A 22,836-nucleotide genomic window follows, 5' to 3' on the forward strand; every position below is an offset into this window, starting at 1 on the left:
CTGTGCACGTGCTCCTAGCTGCCTCAGCTGCAGTACAAAGGTGCAGTGAAAAAACTGTATGTGGAAAAATGTCAGCCTTGGAGTGTTTGTCAATGTGGTGAGGGGAAAGGAGAAGAAATAAATCAGACTTTGTTTTGAAGTTCTTTGGTTCAATCATAAGCTTTTGAGTTTGCTGAACTGAACCAGACCAAGGCTCTCAGGGCCTGCCAGGTTCATGACTGGATTCTTATGCTGAAGACCCAGCACTGCCTCTTGGCTTTGTTTGCCACTGCCATCGGGATGCTGCTGTCCCTGGCTGGGGCAAGGGGCACCTCACTGCTGCTCAGAGGTGGCACAGCCCTCCAGGAACATGGTTCATGGTGATATAAGACTCAGAGTGATAGATCTGAGGCCCAGTCAGCAAATTCAAAAAAAACACCTTCCAATTTGGAAGTGCCAAAGTTGTTTTCTTGGCTTAAGACATCAAAGTAGATTGTTGTCATGCTTCCACATCTCTACTTTCACCCTGCCTCCTCAAAGAGAGAAAGAATATTCTTATCCTAGCTTGAAGGAAATGAAATGTTGTACAATCCAAATTTTATTTCAAGATGGGAATGTGGTTTTTTAAAATTGTTTATTCAGCAGTCTTTATAAAATAAACATTGTCGCCTCAGTATGAAAAGGGATTTTATGCCAAGGCAACCCCATTTACAATTTAGGATGTCCTGTTATTGTAAATATACTAGATTGAAAGAATGGATCATGTTTTGCTAATGACTTTGTCCTGCTCTGGCATGGAGCAGCCCTGAAGAACATCTTTAGAGAGAAAAGCAACTTCCAGGTAACACAAAGTTCCTCAAAGTGCCCAGAGCAGATCCTGAAGATGTCTGAGAACTTGCATGTCCAATTTACAATGCTGAGAATGAAGAGTCCTCTCACACCCCAAAAACCAGATACTTACAGGAAAAAAATTTAAGTGGTCTTTAGTTACTCATAACTTGTCCCAGATTTTTGGAAGAGCTCTGGTACAACCTAGGTGCCAGAAGATGTGCAGGAATTTTCAGGAGGACTCAGGAGAATACCTTCTGAAATCTCAAATTAAAAAATAAAGTAAAAATCTTCTCAAAATCTGAGCTCTCTGTTTCTAATGCTTCATATATGACTTTGCATTCCCTTGATGCAGAAGGCAAACAAAAAAGAAATGGGGTTGTTCATGATGAAGACATCTTTCTTCCTCTCCCACTTGTCTTGATTTTGTCTTCAGGTTGCTCGCTCTTTCGGTCTGTGGAGTTGCTTGGTCATGACTGCAGATGGCCTTATGAACATTTACAAGGTGTCCAGCCTAAGGACTCATATGTTGAAGGTTTACTAGTTTTCTATTAGCTTGATTTGTCCTGGCAGATCATTTGCTCCATAGCGTAATAGCTTGGATGCCTTCTGACTGACCTTTTTCTTTTAAGCATGTGTTTTGAACTTCAAACTGTGACTTCGTGTTACAGAGAAAAAATATTATTTTTTACATTTTGCTAGGTTTAACAGTAAAAATACAGGGAAGGAAATTAAGGATTAAATCTAAGGTGGTAGTAGTAATTGGAAAAGATCAGAAGTTCTGCTTCTTCCAACAGTTGAGCAAAACCACAACTGTTAGGAAGAAACCAGCTCTGAGGTCTGATCCCATCTTTCCATCTTATCCACTGACAACCCTCAACACAAGCTGGGCCTCATTTTCAGCCATCATGGAGAAAAATTCTTTTTTTTACTTCCCCCTTTCCGCCCCCCCTTTTTATATTGGCTTGTTGGTCTGGATTTTCTTTTAATGATCAAAGTTTAGTTAACACTTGCTAGGTGTAGGTGTCTGTAATCAACAGCAACAAAGAGGATGAGAAGGTGAGAGGCTGTCCTTCCTTCCATGCCCCAGAGCACGTGTCTGCCCGGAAGCACACGAGGCTCCTGTGGGATCAGGGCTGCCAGGAGCGATAGGCGGTGTAGTCCCGCGTTGGTGCATAGGATGGGTAACCCTTGTTCTTGTACGGAGGGTGCCGGGGAGTCATGTTCATGTAGTCACTCTGGTGGTACAGACGCTTCTTGGATTTCTGCTGTGGGAGGAGGGGGAAGACAACTGTGAAAACTCTCATGTTAGCTGCTGACAGTTCTGGCCCTAGGTCCCTGTTCAGGGAAGCAGGCATATTTGTAAGGCGGCTTCAGTTTAAATACATCTACAAAATAATTAGAACATGTGTTCTCATCAAGTAATCTGTGGAATTTGCCCAACCTAAAAGTAAGTCTCCAGCTTATCTGGTGGGAGATTAACAGTGTTAGTTCTTCAGGTAAAGGAATGCTACACACCAAGGATACAAACTGATGCCTCTTACCATCATCTTGCCTCTCTCATCTGTGGAATGATTCAGCAGAAACAGAGTTTGAGCTGTGAAGGCTGTCCTCATTTATTAGGAAGTAAAGAGAAATTAGCTTAACTCAAACAGAATAAGAGCATGAAAAATCAGCCCAGACTATGATTTTCGTATTATTTACAGCAGTAATACACAAGGCATATGTTGTTCTGAACCTTCCTTCAAGGAGTGAAAGAATCAGAGCTGTGTTAATCTTTTATGTCTCCTAATCTGGGCCTCAAAAATCTTATTTCTACTGTTGGATTCCTGCTTATAATGCTCCTGTGAGACAAGGGAAGAATCAACTCTTTTAGAAATAAGAGTAGCAGAAGACAGGTGAAATAATTTGCCTAAAATCACAGAGGAAGTATGTGGCTACAGCACCATTTCAGCCTCTGACTGCTGCAGGCTGTGCAAAAGGTTGGTGTTTTTTACATAGCTTAAGGCTTTATTGATCAGGGGTAAGTAAAGTGCTTCCATGCTTTTTCCTTAATAGTGATCATACCCTCTTTTGTGATCTCCTTTTTACTGAAATTCCCTTCCCATGGACAGAAATAGTTGCATATGCTGCAGTATACATGCATATGATGCTGTGGAATTGGAGGAGGTTTGCATTAGAAAATCTGATGGCTGAATTATGTTGGATGTGCAGAGTGGGGCAGTTACTATGAAATATTTTAAGCTTTTTAACATTAATATTCTGTATATGCAAAGGGTTGAATGTGAGTTACATACTGCTTAAGCCATGTAATGCAGTCAGTGCATGTAGAGCATTAGATACAAAGCTTTATCTCTGTGTTCATCTCCATAATACAGGATTTCGGATTCACCTAGAAGGTATTTTTGCATGGGAGAAAGACATTTTGCTAGCATGAGTGATTGTTGGGCTGTTACAGGATGAAAGACTGCTACTTTTGCAATGGAAAGCAGTCTTCCTTCAGGGAAGACTGTATGAAAATAGACAAATCTTTAGCTGCTTTCAGGAACTGATCAGGCTTGCCATGTCTGTCAAGTACCACGATTAGGACCTTTTTTTACAATTCACAGTTGTTCTAGGCAGCTGTATTTACATTCAACACCACTCTAAATACATCCACAATTAGAATACATATTATCTGAAAAATACTACTAGCAGTAATAACAGCAGGTAAAAAATGATGCAGCAAACAGCACACATGGCAATGCAGCCTTGTCACCCTTGCTGGGGGCAGATGTGTTAGTGGCAAAGTGTGAAGCCATTAGGTAGCAAATGAATATAGCACAGAGAAAATGGTTCAGATTGTAAATGATGGATTTGAAGCTATAGCATCTCGTCTGCAGCACAGCACTGTAACACCAGCAGCTGCTCTAGTAATCCTCTCAGCTCTCCTCAGTCAGCCTCTACAACAGGGCACAAAGAAGAACCACTTAACTGGCCTTTCCATTTTCCTGCAGCAGTGCCCCCTTTGATTGTTCTCCATTAGAAATAGCCACAGATTGAGAAAGTGGCCTTTTGTGAAACACTTAGCAGATCTTAAGCTTCAGCTAGCAGTGACATTGAGTGGCTTTCTGTATACATGCAACATTTAACCTGGCAGAGACTCTGGACCCTTTATACAGGCTATCCAATAATCGTTGTGTTGAAAATTGCTATTTAACAACAAAAATAGAGGGGAAAGTCAGAGTGGAAGGAATTGAGTTCTCTATGTTCAAGTCTTTCTCACATGGAGTAAGTAGTGTAAATTGGCTCTGGAGATCAAGTCCTAAGACTTGTCAAGGAAAATGTCCTTCTGCTGCCCCTGTATCATGCCAGGAGGAGAACTGGATGCAACTTGGGCCAGTCAGCTCTCCAAAGAGTAAAAATTATGAGCCATAAGGCTGTCTCAGCTTTCTTACTGTTGATGTACAGACAAGGAGCTACTGAGATCCAGGTGCTCCTACTCCCTTGTAGTCAAGATGCCAGAAATAGTGGTTGCTCAAGGGAATTGCTGGATAGACACAAGACGCCAGTGCAGATGGTCCTGGGCTGAGGGCTCCCTATAGATTGTTTTATTGTAGGTGAGCTCCTGTCAGTATAGTCTCATAGGGTTTTGCCAGAAATGAGGCAGAGGTGTCCCGGAACTGCGGGTGTGCAGGGCACTGCCAACACTGTGGCATCACAATCTGCTGTAGGACTCCACTGCAGAGGCCTGACAGCCCACCTGGAGAGCATCTGGTGTTTCAGCTCTGTTGGGGTACACCATGGGTGTGCATACATAGCTGGGATGAAGAAACACTGTCATCCTGTACTGAAGGGGTATCGGTGAGTTAGTGGTAAACATGGCAAGTATAGCCTGAGAAATGAACTACTAGAGCATACAGAGAAAAGGAAAATACAAGTTTCTTACCCAATAGTTAAAAAAACCTGCTGTTATTAGCATACTGTAGAGTGCAAGAATTCCAGTCACTGTTGCCAGAATCCACAAAGGAATTGTAGACTGAGGCTCTTGTATTTGGATGGGTGTCTCTTTAAGGAAAGAGCAAAGAAAACTTTAAGTACATGAAATTAAAACCATCAATCTCTGCTTATTTATTCCTTGTTCCAATGTGTCATTTTTATTAATCATCATTTTAAGATCTCTTCTTCATGAAGTCCAGAGCAGGAACGTAGTTTTACCAGGCAATCCAACTTTTTTTTTTTTTTAAGGAAACAAACTTCCTCCAGTCATTACGTAGGGAGTGTGTATAGGGAGGATATTGGCCTACAGAGGTTTCTCAGCTTACCTTTCACATGAATGACAGTCCCATTGCTCTTCTCATTGTAGACGTATGGGGGTGGATACATGACCTCAATTTTGCAGAAGTAGATGTCAGTTTGGTTGGCATTCATGTTCCAAAGATTGAAGATGACTTTGTCTTTATCATGATCCCCCTGGCAGTTGAATTCTTTAGTCGAATTGCTCCTAATATTGGTTACGTTCCATGAAATAAAGCAAACTTCAACTGAACTGTCCGTTCCTTTGTGTAGCGAAGCTCGAAATTCCTTCCCTGTCCCATTGTATGTGTAGTTGCAAACTAGAGTTGCAGTTTGGTTACTTACAACGAGCAAAGGATGCTGAGCCACTAAAATCTTGTTTTCTGAAAGGGAGGGGAGATAATGAGAAGAGCACTTGTTTATAAAATATAGTATGAGATTTCAGAACCCCACATCCTCCCATGCAACTCTTCTCCATATCTCCTCTCCCCTGCTGACACTCCCTACCAGGAGTACAAAACCACCCATCTGCAGAAGCAGTTTCTCACAGAGTTTCTCACTGCAACTACTGTTGCAGCAATCCACCTGCATGTAAATAATATTACACAGTCTTTAGGGGAGACTGAGATCAAGAGTGTTTCTCTTCAGTCAGAACACTAGCAGAGACAGCGTCCTGTGATTAAGATGTAACATCAGAGCTCAGAAGCCTAGTCTGCACCTGTGTGCTTGTGTGTACAGCTAAGGCCTTCTTAGTCTATCCTTTACTTAGCCAGTAGTTTCCTGGGGAACATTATGGAGTGAAAATACTATGAATTGACACTGCAGTCAGATAAGAGAATATTATTTATACATTTTCTTTTTAATTCAAGGACTCCTGAAGAGTCTGCAGGTGGATTTGCTGAACCATTTCAAGCGTTTGGACCTTGGGCAATGAACACTAAAAGCATGAACTGCTATCATTTTAATGTAAAATAAGTAATTTCTCTAGCCAGCAGCTGTAGTAGATTCTTAATCTCTCAAGGGACGCAGAAGCTGATTAATCTGACACTGCATTGGCACTTAGCACTTGAAAAAAGCCTGAAAAAAGCATGTCACATGAATGTATAATTGAATTTTAATTGACCAGACTGATACATAAACAGGAAATGTTTTCTGACATGTAGACCTCTGTGCTATCATCTGCCAAACAATGAAACATAGCAAGGACTATGCAGAACAACAACTTCTTCCAAGAAAAGCCATCCTGCACAAATGAGGCCCTTCTTTCCAAATGATGACACCTAAGTAAGAGGAAGAGAGTTGTGGCTCTCAATCTAGAGACCTGCCAAAGCTTTTATATGACTGCTTAAGTCTTCATGCAAGCTCAGCTCATATGAGGTCTGGATGGTCTTTTACAGATCCCTGAGAATCACCATGGCTGTTAGAATGACAATTGTGACTCTTGTCCTCAAAATGTGGTGCAAACATAGATTCTTTCTACTTAATCCATGTGGTGAGACTTCAAAAAGGCTAGTAAGGGAAATGAAGTGGGAAGGAGGCCAGAACCAGAATGCCCAGAAAATTACTGTTTAAAACTGTTTTTAACAATATTTAGGACCAAATTATGCTTACTGCAGTCATGCCTGCACAAAAAGATGAAGTATCCCAGCCTCTTGAGCAGGATACTCCTTTGGGATGAACGTGAAAGTAAACACAAGAGATGCATGAGACAGCAAGGACTAGTGCTAAGGTGTGGGTAGTAAAAACAACCTTTGGCTAGCAGGTTCTCCTGTTATCAGCAGAACTTGTGAAACTGCTGAAGCTGTTAATTCTCTTATTGAAAGTCTCATTTACCAGCCTTGCTACAAATAAGAGAAGGAGATGTGAGACAGGGAATGCTCTACTGGCTATCTTTAGCAAAGAAAGACTGTAGCCTATCCTCCTTGCATCTCTTTGCTCAGCACTGTTAGTGAGGGAAGAGAGCTCATAACAGCTCTGAAATTCCATGTCCAGGCAACCAAAACACTGTGAAGCTTTGATTGAAGGATAACCTTTCCAGGCTTTCCAATAGAAAGAGACAAGGATCTTTGAATCCTAGGACAGAGTGGCTAAGTAAGAGAGTAAGAAAGCAAGTCTTTACTCAAGGTGGTGCCTGTGGTGAGTTTTCATCAAAATGAAGACATTTCAGCAAAACAATTTGGTTTCCTTGAATCAGCATTTTCTGACAAAAGCTCTCACATAGGCTTATAAGGCATTCTAGTAAGGGGTGAGGTTTGGATTCCACTGCTTTAGACAAGGTATTTGATCATGTTTTTGTTGGCGAGAAAATTGATCTTCAGCCTGTGTGGCAGTTTGCAAGTCTGCAGTAGAATTTTCCCACCTTTAGCAGAGCTTAATTCTACACATCTCACTTGAGACAGAGTTATTCTATTGCTTTGCAGTATTTGTGCACTACTACAATCCTGACTGTCACAGGGAATACACCTGAATACACCTTCAGGGGAGACCTTTTCTGTCTCAGAGTTGACAGCCAAAATAGGGGCCCAGAACAGACAGAAGCATTACACTTAAAAATGCTTGCCTGTTTTCATTGCTAGTACTTACAGAAAACTAATGGATATTTATTGCTCAGCCTCATCATATTTTCTCTGTCGCCAGAGGAAAGTCAGAGAACACTGAAAATCCCATCCCTGAGGGACTGCCTTCAGATGTTATTTAGACTCTTCTGCAGATCCTAGGACTTATCCCCCTCTCTTTTGGTGTCATCAGCTAACCTGTATTCCTGATGTTTAGACCTGCGAGTTCATGCCTTGAACTCCACTGTTTAACTACAGCTCTGGACTATTTATGTCCCTGCCATGACATAGTGCTAATTGGCAACTAGTCTCTTTTGATACACTTAACTAAAATGATAAATTTCTTCAACTTATTTTCACCTCTTGTATTTATAATCCACTCTGCTTGCCTTGTGTTGCAGGCTAGGCTTGATAACCCAGCTCCGTGCTGCTGATGCTGGGATGGAGACTGGCTGAGCAGTGGGAAATGCTCATTTGTGGGTCATTAAATGAAGACAGCTCCTACATGATTGAAGCTAAGCACCCAAATCTACTTTCACAAATCAGTTCAAATTGAAGGAGATATTTTTGTTTTCATTTATAGGAAGAACTCATTAGCACCACATGAATTGGTTGGGCTGCAATGCTAACAGGGGCAAGGCAAGCTTACCCCACTGGCATGCTGGAGAAGCCCTGCTGTCATCCTCCTCCTCTGGACTTGGAGGTTATTTTAAATTGAAGAAAGTCAGTCATACTAAAATGTGTGTTACTTTCATAGGGATGACAGAGTAATGCCTAACATCCCTCACTTCCCGGATGATCTGAATAGGATTTGACTACATTCTTAGTAGGATCTAGCCCATTCCAAGCAAACATGGGCTAAGGCTGCTTTTGCCTTCACAGAGACAGTTTTTCCTTCTAAGTGTCACTTTGGGTTTGTTAAATGGTGAAACTCTGAAACATTTAGTTAGTGTTTCCATTCCCCTAAGTAGGGTTATGATTGCCACTTGGGAGCTCTGTTCAGCCATGCTGTGTAGTAATAAATACCTGTATCTTGGCCTTACCCAGCCAAGAAAACATCAGTTATGAAAAATAATTGTTTACAGTTTCAAAAAGCAGTGACTTTAAAAATGTAAAATCATTTCAGTCAGTGTACACAGGCTGCAAGCATTCTCAGGATCTTAGGATTTATATGCAATGGTGTGTAAGATCTCTGAATGCTTGTTAAGCTTTTTATAGTGTTGAATATTTCTTGTAATCACATGTGAGGGGGTTTTGGATCATGAAACAAAATGCCATCCATCTATAATATCTGTAAAATACTGACTCTCTGATCATTGAACCCAATGCAAGCAAAACTTCATTGAAGCTTTTTTTTTCTATTCGCCAAGAAAGTGAAATAGAGTTGACAAAGTATGGAAAATAACTATTTTGAGGTGTTGCTTTTTTTTTTTCACCAGAACTCTTCATGAATCATCATCAGCTATTGGAAAAAAATATTCTGCTAAAATATTTAGTGCACTTCTTCCTTTTTTATGCCAGCTGACTTCAAGAAGCTATTTTCCAGAGCAAAGTATCCAAAATAAGTTGGCATTTCTGTAAGCACAGGAAAAAAATAGCCCACCTAACTCCCTGGGGGGATAGGGAAAAACCTAAATGAAAAAACTGAAAGGAATTTGTTTAAGCCACAGGCAGAAAGGCACACAGGTATGTTATAAACAAAGCTATTTTGTTTTTGCTGTTGCTGGTTTGTTGTTCAATTATGCTTACTCTTCTTTCCCAGATACAAGGTTCCTTCTCTTGTACTTTGGTTTGAGGCCACCCAGCTGTGTGATGGGCAGCTGGGGGGAACCTCTCCCCAGCTGACACTCTGAAAGCCCAGGTGACACTCTTCCTTTAATCAAATCCAGTGTGAGCACAGGGGTTTTTCTTGGCAGTTTGTGATTTGTTTTTTTAAAACAGGAATTAGTTGATGTCATCCTACTCTCAGCTAACCTTGCCTCATATCCATCCATCTTTTTCATTCTGGTAATCTGGGTAGGTTAGAAGTTGGTTTTAACCCCCAGAACCTGTAAGCCAGAAGGTTATGTGGATAGTAAAAAGATGAGGTCAGTTGTGGTACACTGCAATGGGAACCTCCTTATATTACTTATTTCACAAAATACCAGACACTTGATCTTTGATCTAGCTGCATCTCTGACAGTCCACAGCAAGGTAATTATTTAGCCAACAAAAAGGGGAGGAGGACCAACTTTGCAAACGTTAGTGTTTCTGCAAAAGGGAAATGACTGAACTAGTATTTCAAGTCCTTTTTTATGATTTAAACTCAACCTGCAGCAGCCACTGGTATAGTCTAACAACAGGATGAATTCTGTGGATTTTCCCAAACCAAAATACTTATAGTGCTTATAGTGCACTTGGCTTGAGGAAGTCCTGCAGGGTTTTGACCTGCCTTAATGTTTTCCACGTACTAAGGACCACTTATCTTGAAAATGAAGAGTGAAGAAAATAGATGGGGAAAGGATGAGAGCCCTGAGAAGCATATGACCTCATGTGCTTCTCTTTAAGAAGTTGTACAATCTTGGTGAATGTGTTGGAGAAACACAAGGTCTTCATGCAAAGCAAGTGTATGTGTGTCTATAAAGCCATGGTATAACACCTGTGTCTGAGAACCACACACTGTGATTTATTTTGTTGCAATTCAAAAGCACTGCTTAAAAGCTGTTCACAACTTATGGAAATGTGTTCAGAACTGTTAACCTACTGCTGATTCTTATCCCCTCCTGGAATTAGTGTCTTCTTTTACAATCCAGGGGCCTGCTCTGGAAATAATTATGATATTGCAAACACAGAATTATAAATATGGGAAAGGACAAGGAAAAAAACCCCTATGATTTCTTAAAAAATGTATATCACAGTGTCATGCAAACAACAATGCCTTCACTAAGGAAAAGAATTACCGAAGAATAATATAGAAATAAGAAAAAAATATATTCAGTTACATCTCTCATACTAGAAAAAGTGACGTTGTAAGATGTTCTCTATGTTCTAAATTTTGTACTGGAAACCAGATTTTAATTCCTATTTGTAACTTCCCTGGAAAATACAAAACACTTATATTTGGAGAAGTTCACAGCCAGCAGTCTGAAAAATTGTCTGTCTCAAGATGATCCTAGCAAAAGCCAGCATCTCTTGCCTTGCTTTGCCTGCAATGTACCCATTGGAAAGACGTATTAGGTCTGAACATAGGAACACTACATCAGCAAGCCAACACCAAGATAAATACCCTCAGCACAACAACTGAAGAGTCAGGAAGATTCACTAAGATTCAGGATTTCAAAATCTCAAAAAGTTTTTTTCTTTTTCCTGAAGATCTTCAGAAAGAAACTAGACGTCTAGTTAGTATTGGTAAACTGCTAAACAATGCAAAAATCAGAAACTTGGCAAGTCCCATCCTTCCACCTTTGAGCTCAGTAAGCAACTCTCCTTTAGAGCATTTATTTGCTGAACCTGTGAGGATGTTGTTGCACTCAGCACTGGAGCCCATGACACCAAGCCAGGCCATGGGGAAGCCTAAAGCTTTAGAAGTAGATTTGGGGATGTGGAGAGTCTGCCCCAAGTGAGGTGCTGGCGCCAGGTCTGCTCAGACCTGCTGCCCCCAAGAAAAGGCACTCGTGAGCAGAACTTGCTAAACCCAGGGGTAGGTGAAATAAACACCCCTCTACTTATGCATGCAATTTCCAAATGGATCTAGAGAGAAGTCAAATTAAAAGAAAGCTCTTGGGTCTCATCTTGGAGGGATACTTCTGGCAGGAGAAAAATTGGCCTCTTCGTTATATCAAATTGATCCAATTGCAGCATGCTGCCTCTCCCCTTTCCCAGACCTTCAAAGTGAGAAAAAAATAGGGGAAAGGATTGAAATGTGGGGGGTTTTTGTTACCTGTTACATCAGCAGTGGGGATGAAGAAGAGCACCACGAGGATCCCCAGGAGCATGGTGTTAATGGTGGGCCCGCTGCCTTGTCTCCACCCCCTGCAGGCACTGCCGCGACTCCCAGGGCCCCGCAGCACCAGCCTGCCTTCCCTGTGTGGCCGGGCTGCACCCTCAGGTGCTCACACAACCTCTCTCTGCAGCACGTGGTACACTGCCAAGTAAAACTGTAACGGCAATGCTTGAACAGGAAGTTTAATTGTTTGATGATTTTTGTCTTAGGAAGTTACCTCTGCGAAGCTCAGTAATGCTTTAAAAGTGCTGGAAGCCTTCATTTCAAGAAGGGACTGCCAGCCCTGTATTGCAAGGAGTGGTTATGTTAGCAGCTCCGCAAGGCTGCTCCTGTGAGGGAGGAATGGAATTCCCCAGAGATGCAGTGCTCTTTATTTACCAAGAGTACATACACATGTATACTGGTTCCATCATGACGGGAGATGCAAACACCAGTTTCTAAGTTCCTGGTGGCCAGATCTGGCCCCTCAGGAAGTTGTGTGCTCAGGAACCTTCACCTTTCCTCACTCCTAGGAGCAGAAATCTTCCTCTCTTGGCCTGCCATGTTGCTTCTGCCTGTTTTCCCAGCCCCTGGCAACACTGACATTTTTGGGCAGTTTTTTGTTCATAGTAATTTCTCTGCATCTGCTTGTTGCCTTGAATGCAGAGCCAATAATGCAGGAAATAAGTGATCTGGAATACCTTCACATTTTGAAAAACGTCCCAGTTTATGATGAGTGCAACTGTAATCCAGTTAACATCTAGAGTAAAGGCAGCATGCAGCAAGCACATTGCTCAGTCAGAGCTTTCATGGAGGCTGCCTTATGTAAAGGTTTTTCTTGAGCTCATCAGGTAAACATTCTCTCTTCCTTTGCTCTGCAAGCTCAGTGTCACCTCCTCCCTTGCAAGAGCACGTTGTGAGAGCCAGGTGATGGCATTTATAACTGTGAGGAGCTCTGGTTATTAACTGTTTATTTTGTAGTTATACAAAGTAGTATAGTAGTGGTTCTACTTGCCAAAGTAGAAATATTTAACCGTATCAATGCCTGTCCCTATCTTTGATTTATTTGAGAGGAAAGGGAAGGCATTTAGCAGGAAAACTTTCAAGAAAATTGGGCAGTTATAGAGAGAGGTGAAGAACCATGTACTATTCTTTCCTATCCCTTAGTACCTGAAGCCTTTAGACCATGTTTTATCAGAAATTGCAAATGCAATTTATGAACAGCCTCAGCTGGTATATTTATCTGCAGTCTAGAAATTTAAACAATATTCTTTTGTTTCATAATCAGTGTTAGTTGCCTGCAACACTCAAAGTTTTGGAATTCCCTCAAATTATTTTAAAAATACAAAAGAGAAAAAAATAAGATTCTCTCTTTCTTAGCCTACTTTTGTTGTATTTAGATAAATATTCTGACACATTTTTTTTAGTCATATGAGTGTAACTTCAGTTACCAATGAAATAGTCTCTGCTTAACTTGTAGTGAGAATCCCTCAAAAAAGTTACAAAATTCAGTACCTTTTTGCTGAATTGTGTCACAGAGATGAAAACCCACTGCTGGCTCTGGTAGCATCTTCTGGCTCTGGTAACTCAATTTACATAATCTGCATCTTGGCTGTCAGATCCTTTCTGTATTTGGGATATGGACTGGAAATACACAAGGAGTGCCTTTTACCCTCATTATAGAATTAACAGAATAGATTGCAGAGAGAGAGATAGTGCCATTCATTTCCCTGTCATTGGCAAAGGGACACCATTCAGGTGGAAACCAGACTATGGAAACAGCTGTGCAGGAAGAGATCCTGCTCTAAGAGTACCATTAACGAAAACCTGAGGGAACAGTGTGCACTCTCTAGGTGAGGTCCCATTTATTCCTTTTCATCCCTTTTTGCTCATCATGTGCCTCTCCCATTGTGAGGACATACCATGGCACTGAGTGCAAACAGGGACTGGACTGGTGGAATGGAGGAGAGGAAAGAGGGGCCACTGGGCAATTATCCACTGTGGCTCTGGAGACCAAGCTGTGATGGATCATTTCTCTCTGTGTTGATGAATTGCCCTTTTCAGAGAATCTTTTTTTAGTTGTGATTTTAGTTTTGCCTAATCATTTCTTCTTTGATCTCTGGAGTAAGGAAAGGTGCTTTTCTTCCCCCAGATAGCTTTTGGCTCATCTGCACTTCTTGATTTTCTAGGACTTTGAAACTCTCGTGTTCCCAAGGGTATGGGTCCTTTCCTTCTCAAAATTGCATCTCTTCCTCTAATTTAAACAGTTAGTTTCCAATCACTTAGATACTTGGCTTCACCACTTCACATGTGTGATCTATTTCTTTTGCCAAAATTATCCTGAGGGCAGAGGAAGAAGATATTTTAGCTTTCAGCAAACCATCTTGTACTTAGGACAAACCACATAAAAGTTTATCTAGGAAAAAAGAATGTGAAAATCTCTGTCAGTATGCCCTCACTTTTAAATTTTCATTATTCTTCCACCTCTCAAAGTATCTCTCCTTCTATATCCTGAGCATTACCCAAGGGTGTTCTGCAGTAAAATTAATTCAGGCAGTATTGACTTCTATTCTTGCCCCATTTTCCATTCATATTTCAGTCTGTTGAGTCTCTCTGTACACTGGCAGACAGGATCTGCTTGCTATCACAGCAATGGAAATCCAGACTAACACTGTAATTTCAGTAGAATGAGAGCTGTGAGAGCACTGAAAGAGCTAAAAATGCCATTTGGCCGTGTTTGGGAAAAAAAAAAAAGTTTCCATCCCATCACAAAATGGCTGAAATTGCAGTCCAAGAGAAGTAAATTAAAGGTTTGTGAATAGTTTTCCAGGGTACACAAGAATCTAGAGTATGAGTTTGGGCTTTTTACTCATTACTGTATGTAAATAAAACAACAGTCTAGGTATTTGAGCATAGTTTTTCATGCCTACTGTTAAAAACTAAGCACTGACATGAGCTATGACCTGAGTTTCAGAAAAATCCAACAGGATCCAGTATGGTTTCTGAAGGAAAATATCCTTCTGAAAGGTTTTTGAAGGATATTTCTGGATATCTTTAAAAGTACCAGGAAATCCCAAGCAGGCTGCCAGTTTGCCTTTACATTAGAGAATGAGGAGGTAATGACCCACATATCCTCAGCCAAGTGTTCAGCTGTTGAAGAAGGACATTCCAGATTTGTTATGATTAAACAAATGGATAGTTTAGAAGGCAATTTTAAAATAAATTAAGCCTTCCTTCAGGCACTGGAAGTTGCATAGTACCATAATTGTTCCCAGCACATACTCTTGTTCTCCAGCAAATAAAAAAATATATACACACTAGAAGAAAAATTGCACTAATATACTATCATTCACTTATTTCTGAAAAGTCCAGTCTGATGGGAGACAGTAGGTCTCTAAAATTCCCTTTTAACTACTATAGACAATTAACTTTAATATCCCTATACTGTTCTGCAACTACATAGTAAGATTAAATTTAACAGTTGTCTGAGACAATCTTTCTCTTGCTTCCCTACCATAAAGAATCACGACGCAGGCCTTGAGTGAATAAATATAGGTAGCATTCTTTTGCTTGTTCGGCATACTTGTACATTGTCAGCTGCTAAAGTAAATGCTTTCTTTCTTACAACTGCAACTCTTAAAGCATCTTGATCCTTCCATTGCTGCTCCAAGTAATGATTTAATTTGAACACTGCTATGTACCCTTGGTATAGATGGAAGGTTGATTCTTTCACATCTTGCTTATAAGCAAGTGTGCTTTAACTAGCTGTAGGGGGATAGAATATAAGAAAATAAAGATAGTGTAGAAAGTAATCTTACCCCTAAGGAGTTGCAGCTGGGCCAATTATCTTAAGTCTTAAGGAGGTTGATTAGTGAGTAGCAGAAGAGTGGCTCAAAGCTGCATGATTAACTTTCTGTCACCTGCCTGTAATCTGACATATGGCTGCTGCTTCATTAGACACCAGTGTTTGGGTAGGAACACCTGAAATAAGACCCACAGGTGAGTACATATGTATACTAAATCTTGTGTAATAAAAGCATATAGAGATTAGGGCTAGAAGAAGGATTTTTGTTGACTGAACTGCTTAGTGCTTTTTCCTGTTGAGTAGAGAAGGTGAAGAACCCTACATATTACCATGGAAGACACAGCAACAAAGGAGTTTGGCATGTCCCTTGCTTTCAAAGGGAGGTAATTGACTTCCTTCTTCTTTGTCCTGCTGAAGACAAAAGAGATAATAAGCACTGCAGGTATATTAAAGCAATTTTAAATAAGAAGAAGCATCTTCCAAAGAGCTTAAGACCTAGAAATCTTGAGCAGGCAAATTCAAAATTCATCATTGTGCGAAAAGACAGCTTCCAGACCTGACTGTCTATATCGTCTTCAGAAGTTACGTAGATCTCTAAATGCCAGTACAAAGATTTGTCTGCTGGGACTGCGTTTTCATATCTGAGGGCAAGGTGGAGTGTCATGGGAGGTCCTGTCTGAAGATTTGTAAAGGGCTGCTGAGGGAAGAAGGCTTTCTAGGGCTGTGCTGAATAGCAGTCCCATGAAACAGGAGCCCAAGCCTTGGAATTACACATCCAATGTGACCTGACTAGACTTGGCTTCTCTGCCATCGGTGCCAGCATTTCCTTTTGGAGGGAAATAATAGACCAAAATTTTTGCTGCCAAAAGCAGGGCATGAATGGTATGGAAAATCAGGAATCCAGAGCCCTGGGGCAAAGTAAGAATGAACTCAAACTGGTGGTGTAGACACTTGAGTCACTTGGCAAATGTTACCCTTAGTAAGGGAATGATATAGCTGAGGCTTCCAAGGAATTGCCTTTATTTGTAGAGAACAATCTGTATAGCCTGTCTTTATGGATAAAGCCTTAGCTAGAGAAAGCATTTTCACCTCCTCTGGCTTCATCAGAACCAGCTCAGCTCAGTATATTAGGCTTTAAGACTGTCATGTTCAAGCTCATTTTAAAAGCTTTCACTCTTTCACATCCTCATTGTTGTGTTACTTTTTGTCTTGCCCTGCATTTCACAATGATTGGTGGTAGTGCTATCAGCAGAGTGCATGCATGGTGAAGCGCTGTACTTTTACAGTTCTTCCCATTTACACAAACTTGGAAGGAAGCATTACTCATATTTATGAACAATTGAAACTGGAATAGAGCACTCCACACAATGAGAGCCCCTTTGAGGAAGTGTCAAAGGGCTGCCCAGCAACCTCACTCATCCAATGGAATATATTCTTTGAGATTGCTTCATTCTGAATATTCCTCACAGGAAATAATTATTTTTGTAGACACTAGCACACTAACTTGTTGGATAAGCATTTCCAAATTAGTCTTTTCCCTGAAGACAGTGGCTTCTTTACGCCTAGGCAAACCTAGCTGATGTCCAAATTCAACAACTGTCTGCCTGAGAAGTGCCCTATTCTTAGACTGTGGTGTTGCCAACACCAACCCACAGAGTTGTTTTCTGCCAAAATACTATGAGAAACAGACTTTTCATTGTATTTCTGTTGCTTCAAAAAAGTACTGAGTCATAGCACACTGGAAATGTTTGTGCAGGGCTGCATAGGAAAACATCACAAACACATTAGAAAGAGTTTTAAATATTTCCATATAGGAACTAAAGATCAATATTCCTGATTCTTAACTGAAAAGTGCTGAAAACAGGGAGAAATCATTTTCAAATCACAGTAGGAAGCATCTGCTTACTCATTTGGAGATGCAGAGTGAGTTCTGATAAGTGCTTATTAATTTTATAATGGAATTTTTTCTTAGGAAATAAAGCCTGCATTTTTTTCAGCATGCCAGCATTCCCTTAAAACTATTCCTTTAAACAGGAAATTGAAAACAATTGCTTTGCTGTTTACTAAGACCTTACTGGGTTAAGAGGGTAGGAATCCTTGCTGGCTTAAAGAGGAGGAGAAAAAAATAATATGGTGGTTTATTAGAAGTCACATCCACACAAGAAGCAGAGAAAATATCCATCCTTTATTTCAAAGGTGTCCAGTCTGTCTACTGGTGCAATGACAGGGTCCTGTAGGTAACCACCTGAATGTTTAGATGTCTCCCCTGATGTCTCTTGAGCCCAAGAGGTGTTGGTCCCCTGGACACGGCAGTAGAACATCCCTCAGCACAGAGTGACAGGCGCACACACAGCCCCGAAATGCCAAGTGCCACCCGCTGTCCTTGGCATGGCCACCAGACAGCACAACTCTCTCTTACAAGCTAAACCTCCCACCAGAGATCATCCCAAATTGCCTGACAACCAAGCACCATGTGCCAGAACAGCCTGGGAAATCTGAGCCCGTAGGCAGCTATTAGGATTGGAAAGCTTCCGCTTCGCCTTGCTGCTGCCCTGTATGCATATGAATTCCTCTCTAATAAAAGCAGAATAATCTCATCTCTTCCTATACACAAAGTTTGACCCTGAAGAGGTCCTGCTATGTATTGCTTATTGCAGCTGTTGGATAATCTTTCAGATGATATTAAAATACAATCAAATTCTAATATCTCACTAAGCTTTGGAAGTTATTAAAAGCAATGTAAAACCTCTGGTTTTGCTGATTTTAGGACAGTCTGAGAGTTTATAAGAATTGAAGTACATTTTTGTAGCCAGATCTATTAAGGTTTTATGATAAAATTGGAGTTCATGATTAAATTTCTGAGCTTTTAGTTTTATGCCTTGGAAACCTGAAGTTTTCTGCTGTCATTTTTCTATGGCTTCAGCAGATTATTATTGATGACCCCATTAACCCTAATTCTGAATTCCATTTGCACATGCTTTTTTAAAAAGAACTAATCTGAAAGTCTCCACCGTGTCCATGTGGTTCATAAAAAGGCAATAATTAATTCAGTCCTCCTTTTGTAATTGGATGTAATTTTGTAAATGCTTTTTACAAAACAAATGATTCCATATAACATTTTGCCTGTTCAGCCAAATTTCTCTTACTCAGTATTACTTAAATTTCCATGACTAGTTGCATGTGGGTTTTGTATTATATGTAGTATCCTAGGAGGTCTTTGCAGAGCAGCACTGTCTGATAATAGACAAATTAGAAGTAGCAGAGCTTTTGGAAATAGAAGAAAGTAATTCATAACTCCTCTCATAATCCCATCTCCCTCTTGGTTTCCAAGGGTCATGTTTGCTTAAACTGTTTAACAATGCATTTGAGTGTCCTAAACATTTTAAAAATGATTTTTAATACAGATTAGTATTAATAATTATCTGTTCAGGAACTGATATGCTTTCATCATTATTCTCCTATTTTAAAGGTTTCACATCCTCTGTGAGAAATGATGGCATGTGAATTATGCAAACAGTCACATACCCTTGGGGACTTAAAAAGTAATTTGGGTATTTTCAGAGACATTGGTCTGCAAACAACTCATCAATTGAAATTTATTTGTATAATCTGTTTGGTGAATATTTATGATTAGTCCTACAAACACAGGAGTCAGGATAATGTGATGGTCAAGTCACAAGCAGGAAAAATGTGCTAAATTAAACAAATCACTTATTACCATAAACAATTCATCCAGCTCCGGGTCTGGGAACTAATACAGCTAGTAGAAATAGTTATCTCTTTTTCTGAATGCCTAGAGGGGATTAACTGTGTCAGGACATAACTGTATAAAGAAAGTAAATATCTTTGAATGTATCAGGGAAACTATTTGAAAGAGCCCAATCTCTAGTACTACTGTAATAATGGGAAGGAGAAACAGGTTGAATAAAGAGCTAAACACTCTATTGGAGTAAAAGAGCAGCCTTCCTTTTCAGTCTTTCCACTTGACTGTTTTGTAAAGAGGTTGCACTGACATCATCACTTTGATATTCTTGGCTCTTGACTTTTCCTTTCATCCCTGGGAGTAGGTTGTACTAGTTTTCCTTTGTTCATTAGCCTAGAGTAATGCATTGAGTTTAAGCTAATATGAGAGTCCTAGAGCCAGCATTGGTTCTGGACAGGCAGAAGCCTACAGAGGTGTGGGGAGCCAGAGCCCAGCTCTGAGTTGTCTCTGCAGCCTGGCTGTAAACAGCGGCAGGAAGTGCGCAGAGCACAGGACGTGCCCGTGGCAGGCATGCACAGGCAGCCTGCAGGCAGATGGAGTGTGCTGTGCTGCAGCTGTAGCCAGCTGAGGTGGGGAAGCATTGTTTGAGACTGCAGGGTAGATTTCAAAGCAGAAGGAACAAATGCACAGCCATGACCCGGGTTGCCCCCTTGCTAGGAATGCCTGTTTGTTATGGTCCTGTCTGTTGAGGAAGATCAGTGATCTTGGGCTAAGCAGCTGGGGGAGGGCTAATTACCTGGGGTCTGGGTGCCAGTGTGTTGGAGTTCCAGAACACCCCATTCAGCTCTTGCAAACAGCATTGGCCTCTTTTAATCTGTTCAACAGAGAGACCTCTTCTGTTCTTGAGTACCATTTAAGTTCATTGCATCTTGCTGAGAATAATATAACTCACATGGATCTAGGGAGTTATGGACTTTCATAACAAAAACCACAGCTCTAAAGAGCACCCTCCTTGGCCACCATCTGCCTGCACTGCAGTGTGTTTCTTTGTCCATGCTTTCATCTACAGTGTGTATACTGGAACAGCAGCCCATTTTAACCACACAGCAAAGTCACCTATGTATATTTCCTTGCCCAAAAAACATTCTGGTTTGTATGAATATGACTGTTAAATGTCTAAAACACTGTATGATATTTGCTGCTTTTTAAAAAAGGTCAGCATTTGAACACAATGTGACCAGACTGAAATCCTGGTTCCAGAAAAATCAATAGGATTTTTGACATGGATTTAGTTGGGTCAAGATTTCTTACCCACTTATCACTTGGCCTATTGAATTCTGTTAAACTGGTAAGCCTAGACTGCAGACCCTGTGAGAAGACTGTCTTCCCACATTTTTATAATCTGTTTTCTGAATATTCCATCATAGTCAGAAATGTTCTAAAGCTTTTATGCTTTCCCACCCTCTCCCCCACTTTGTAATAACTAGCTAATCCTGATTCTAGTTCAGTTCTAGGACAGGACGTGAAACAAGAAGAGGTGTAGGTGTTCTTCAGTTAATGTGAAGATGCAACATTTTACTTTAGGTCTGCCCTCCCTAGTGTTTGCAAGTACTCAGGTTTTGTGTGAGACATGTTAAAGTAGGCTGTGGTATTATTGTGTGGTTACATCACTCTTTAGGAAGTGTGCTGGAAGGATGTAGATTAGCATGTTGATTTGTTACTCGGCTTTGGTTGTTCCGTCAGCATTTCATTGTTCGAGTAAGGCATATATGGGCTGAATTTTGATGACTTCAGACATATCATCTTACATGGCATAGATACAGGCACCAGCTGAAAGGATTGAGATCGGTTTCTAATCCAAGCAGATCAGAATTTGAAAAATATGCAGTTTGGCTCTTGAAACCATAAGGTCTAATGCCTTCTAAATGTGCTCTCTCACCACAGAGCAAATGCACAAGTCTTGTCTAGCTTGTCATCTAAATTTTCAAAGCCATTGTTGCTATCAGGTGGCAGATGTGTTTGGATTAAATACAATTTGAGGAAGATATTGAGGAAGTTGTGCTACCTTGTGGGCAGTTGACATTGATGATTTATATACTTGGGCAAATGCACTTTAATGGATACAGCTAAAAACCCGCAGAGACAATTGTATTTCTCTCAGCAAGACCAAATGTGTCTAAGAGTTGACATAGTCAGCTGTCCCTGTAGCCCTTGTGAAAACTCTGATGATATGAGGCTGTTTTCTGTGATGGGGACTAGAAGCACAATATACTTTTGCAGCTGGAGATGTTGCCATTTTTTAAAGCTTTCACAAAGCACTCTCTGCACCTTGCATCAGATACCATGCACAGATAAGAATGCATGAGAGGCATCCACACTTTAGTGCTGTCTGGCAGAAAATATCTCTATATGCTGAAGAAACAGAAGGCCTAGAGCTCTTCTTGCTATTCAGTTAAAATGCTGGCCTTGTGATCAGAATAATAAAAACATAATCAACATCTTATTTTCAGAGGAGGTAAGTGCTTCCATGACCTTCTTTTGGAAATCAAAAGAGAAGGAAGAGAACAAAATAAAGAGTGTAGACCTCCAGAATGCATATTTTAAAATGTTCAGAGATTTGGTTGGGAAGCTCCTGCTCTGGACAGACGTAAGGGAATGTCTGCTAAGAAAGAAAAGACAGGTATTAAGAAACTAGAGGATTGCTGAGCATGAGTATATCAGTGTGGCACTAGCATCTAGGACTGAAACATAACTGTAAGGACACAAAATGAAGTAACATGAGTAAATTATGTAAAGGCTAAGAAGAAACACTTCTGCAGGTACACAAAAGAAATATACAGTAAAATAAAACCCAGGGAAATGGGTCATTACTGAACAGAAAGGGGAAATGTTACTGAGAAAACCATGTACTGTTTTTGACTTGGGGGCTTCAGGACCCAGCTGCGGGCAGAAAATCAGCACAACAGACACCACAGAGAAGCAATATGGTCTGCGCCTAGAGTAAGGAAAGAAGTGGTTGGAAAGGGCATAAAGAAACCAAATATATTCAAATGAACTGATCTTACTGAATTACAGCTCAGAATACTTTGAGAATTACCTGATGTAATTTCAAAACCATTTATGGTTCTCTCAAGAAAGCTGAGGTATCAAGAAGAAAAGAGGGCAAAGAGGGCAAACATAATACTTGTTTTTCTCTCTTTTTAAAGAAAAGTCAGAGCATTAGAGAGAGGTCAGCTTATTTCAGTTCCTGAAAAAACACTGGAAAAATTAGTCAAGCCATTATTCATAAGTACTGAAAGGAAAAATTGTGGCTCTCTGAAGAACAAACTGCGTCAAAACGTCTGATTTCATCATTGGATGAGGTAATCCTTACCATGCTGACAGGGACAAGCAGTAAATGCCATATATCTTGATTTTCATAGGCTTCTGGCAGAGCTTTTTGTAAGCAAGAAAGAGAAACATGGTCAGATGAAAGTATCAAACTGATTGGAAACACGGCTCAGTAGTTACAGGCAGTTTGCTGTAAAAATAAAGGGATAAACTGAGCTCCTTGGTTCTTAGTTCCACGGGAGTCAGTCTGGCCTGGCACTGTTCATTACTTTCATTAATAACTTAGATAATGAATAGAATCTGCTTTTCAAATCTGCACACATAGCACTGGGTGGGAGGGAACTGCAGGCATATTGGGGGATAGGATTCAAATGGTAAAAACTGGACAAACTGCAGAAAC

General features: G+C 40.6%; 2 protein-coding genes across 2 annotated transcripts in view; one reads left to right on the forward strand and one right to left on the reverse strand.

The window, feature by feature from the left end:
• Window positions 1–602: 602 nt before the first annotated feature.
• CD28 (CD28 molecule) lies at window positions 603–11,823 on the reverse strand. Its single transcript, XM_005484141.3, has 4 exons — window positions 11,557–11,823; window positions 5,112–5,465; window positions 4,736–4,854; window positions 603–2,075 (listed from the first exon to the last, which is right to left on the reverse strand). Exons 1-4 carry the CDS (start codon window positions 11,609–11,611, stop codon window positions 1,938–1,940), a joined length of 666 nt encoding a protein of 221 aa, XP_005484198.1. The 5' UTR covers window positions 11,612–11,823; the 3' UTR covers window positions 603–1,937.
• The window catches only part of RAPH1 (Ras association (RalGDS/AF-6) and pleckstrin homology domains 1), a 144,958-nt gene continuing 124,888 nt past the window's right edge, over window positions 2,767–22,836 (forward strand). Inside the window, exon 1 of the mRNA XM_074548323.1 lies at window positions 2,767–2,789. The gene's annotated coding sequence lies outside the window, so the exon portion shown is untranslated. The remainder of the gene's footprint in view (window positions 2,790–22,836) is intronic.

This window comes from Zonotrichia albicollis, chromosome 10 (genome assembly GCF_047830755.1).
Source record: "Zonotrichia albicollis isolate bZonAlb1 chromosome 10, bZonAlb1.hap1, whole genome shotgun sequence".
Lineage (NCBI taxonomy): Eukaryota > Metazoa > Chordata > Aves > Passeriformes > Passerellidae > Zonotrichia > Zonotrichia albicollis.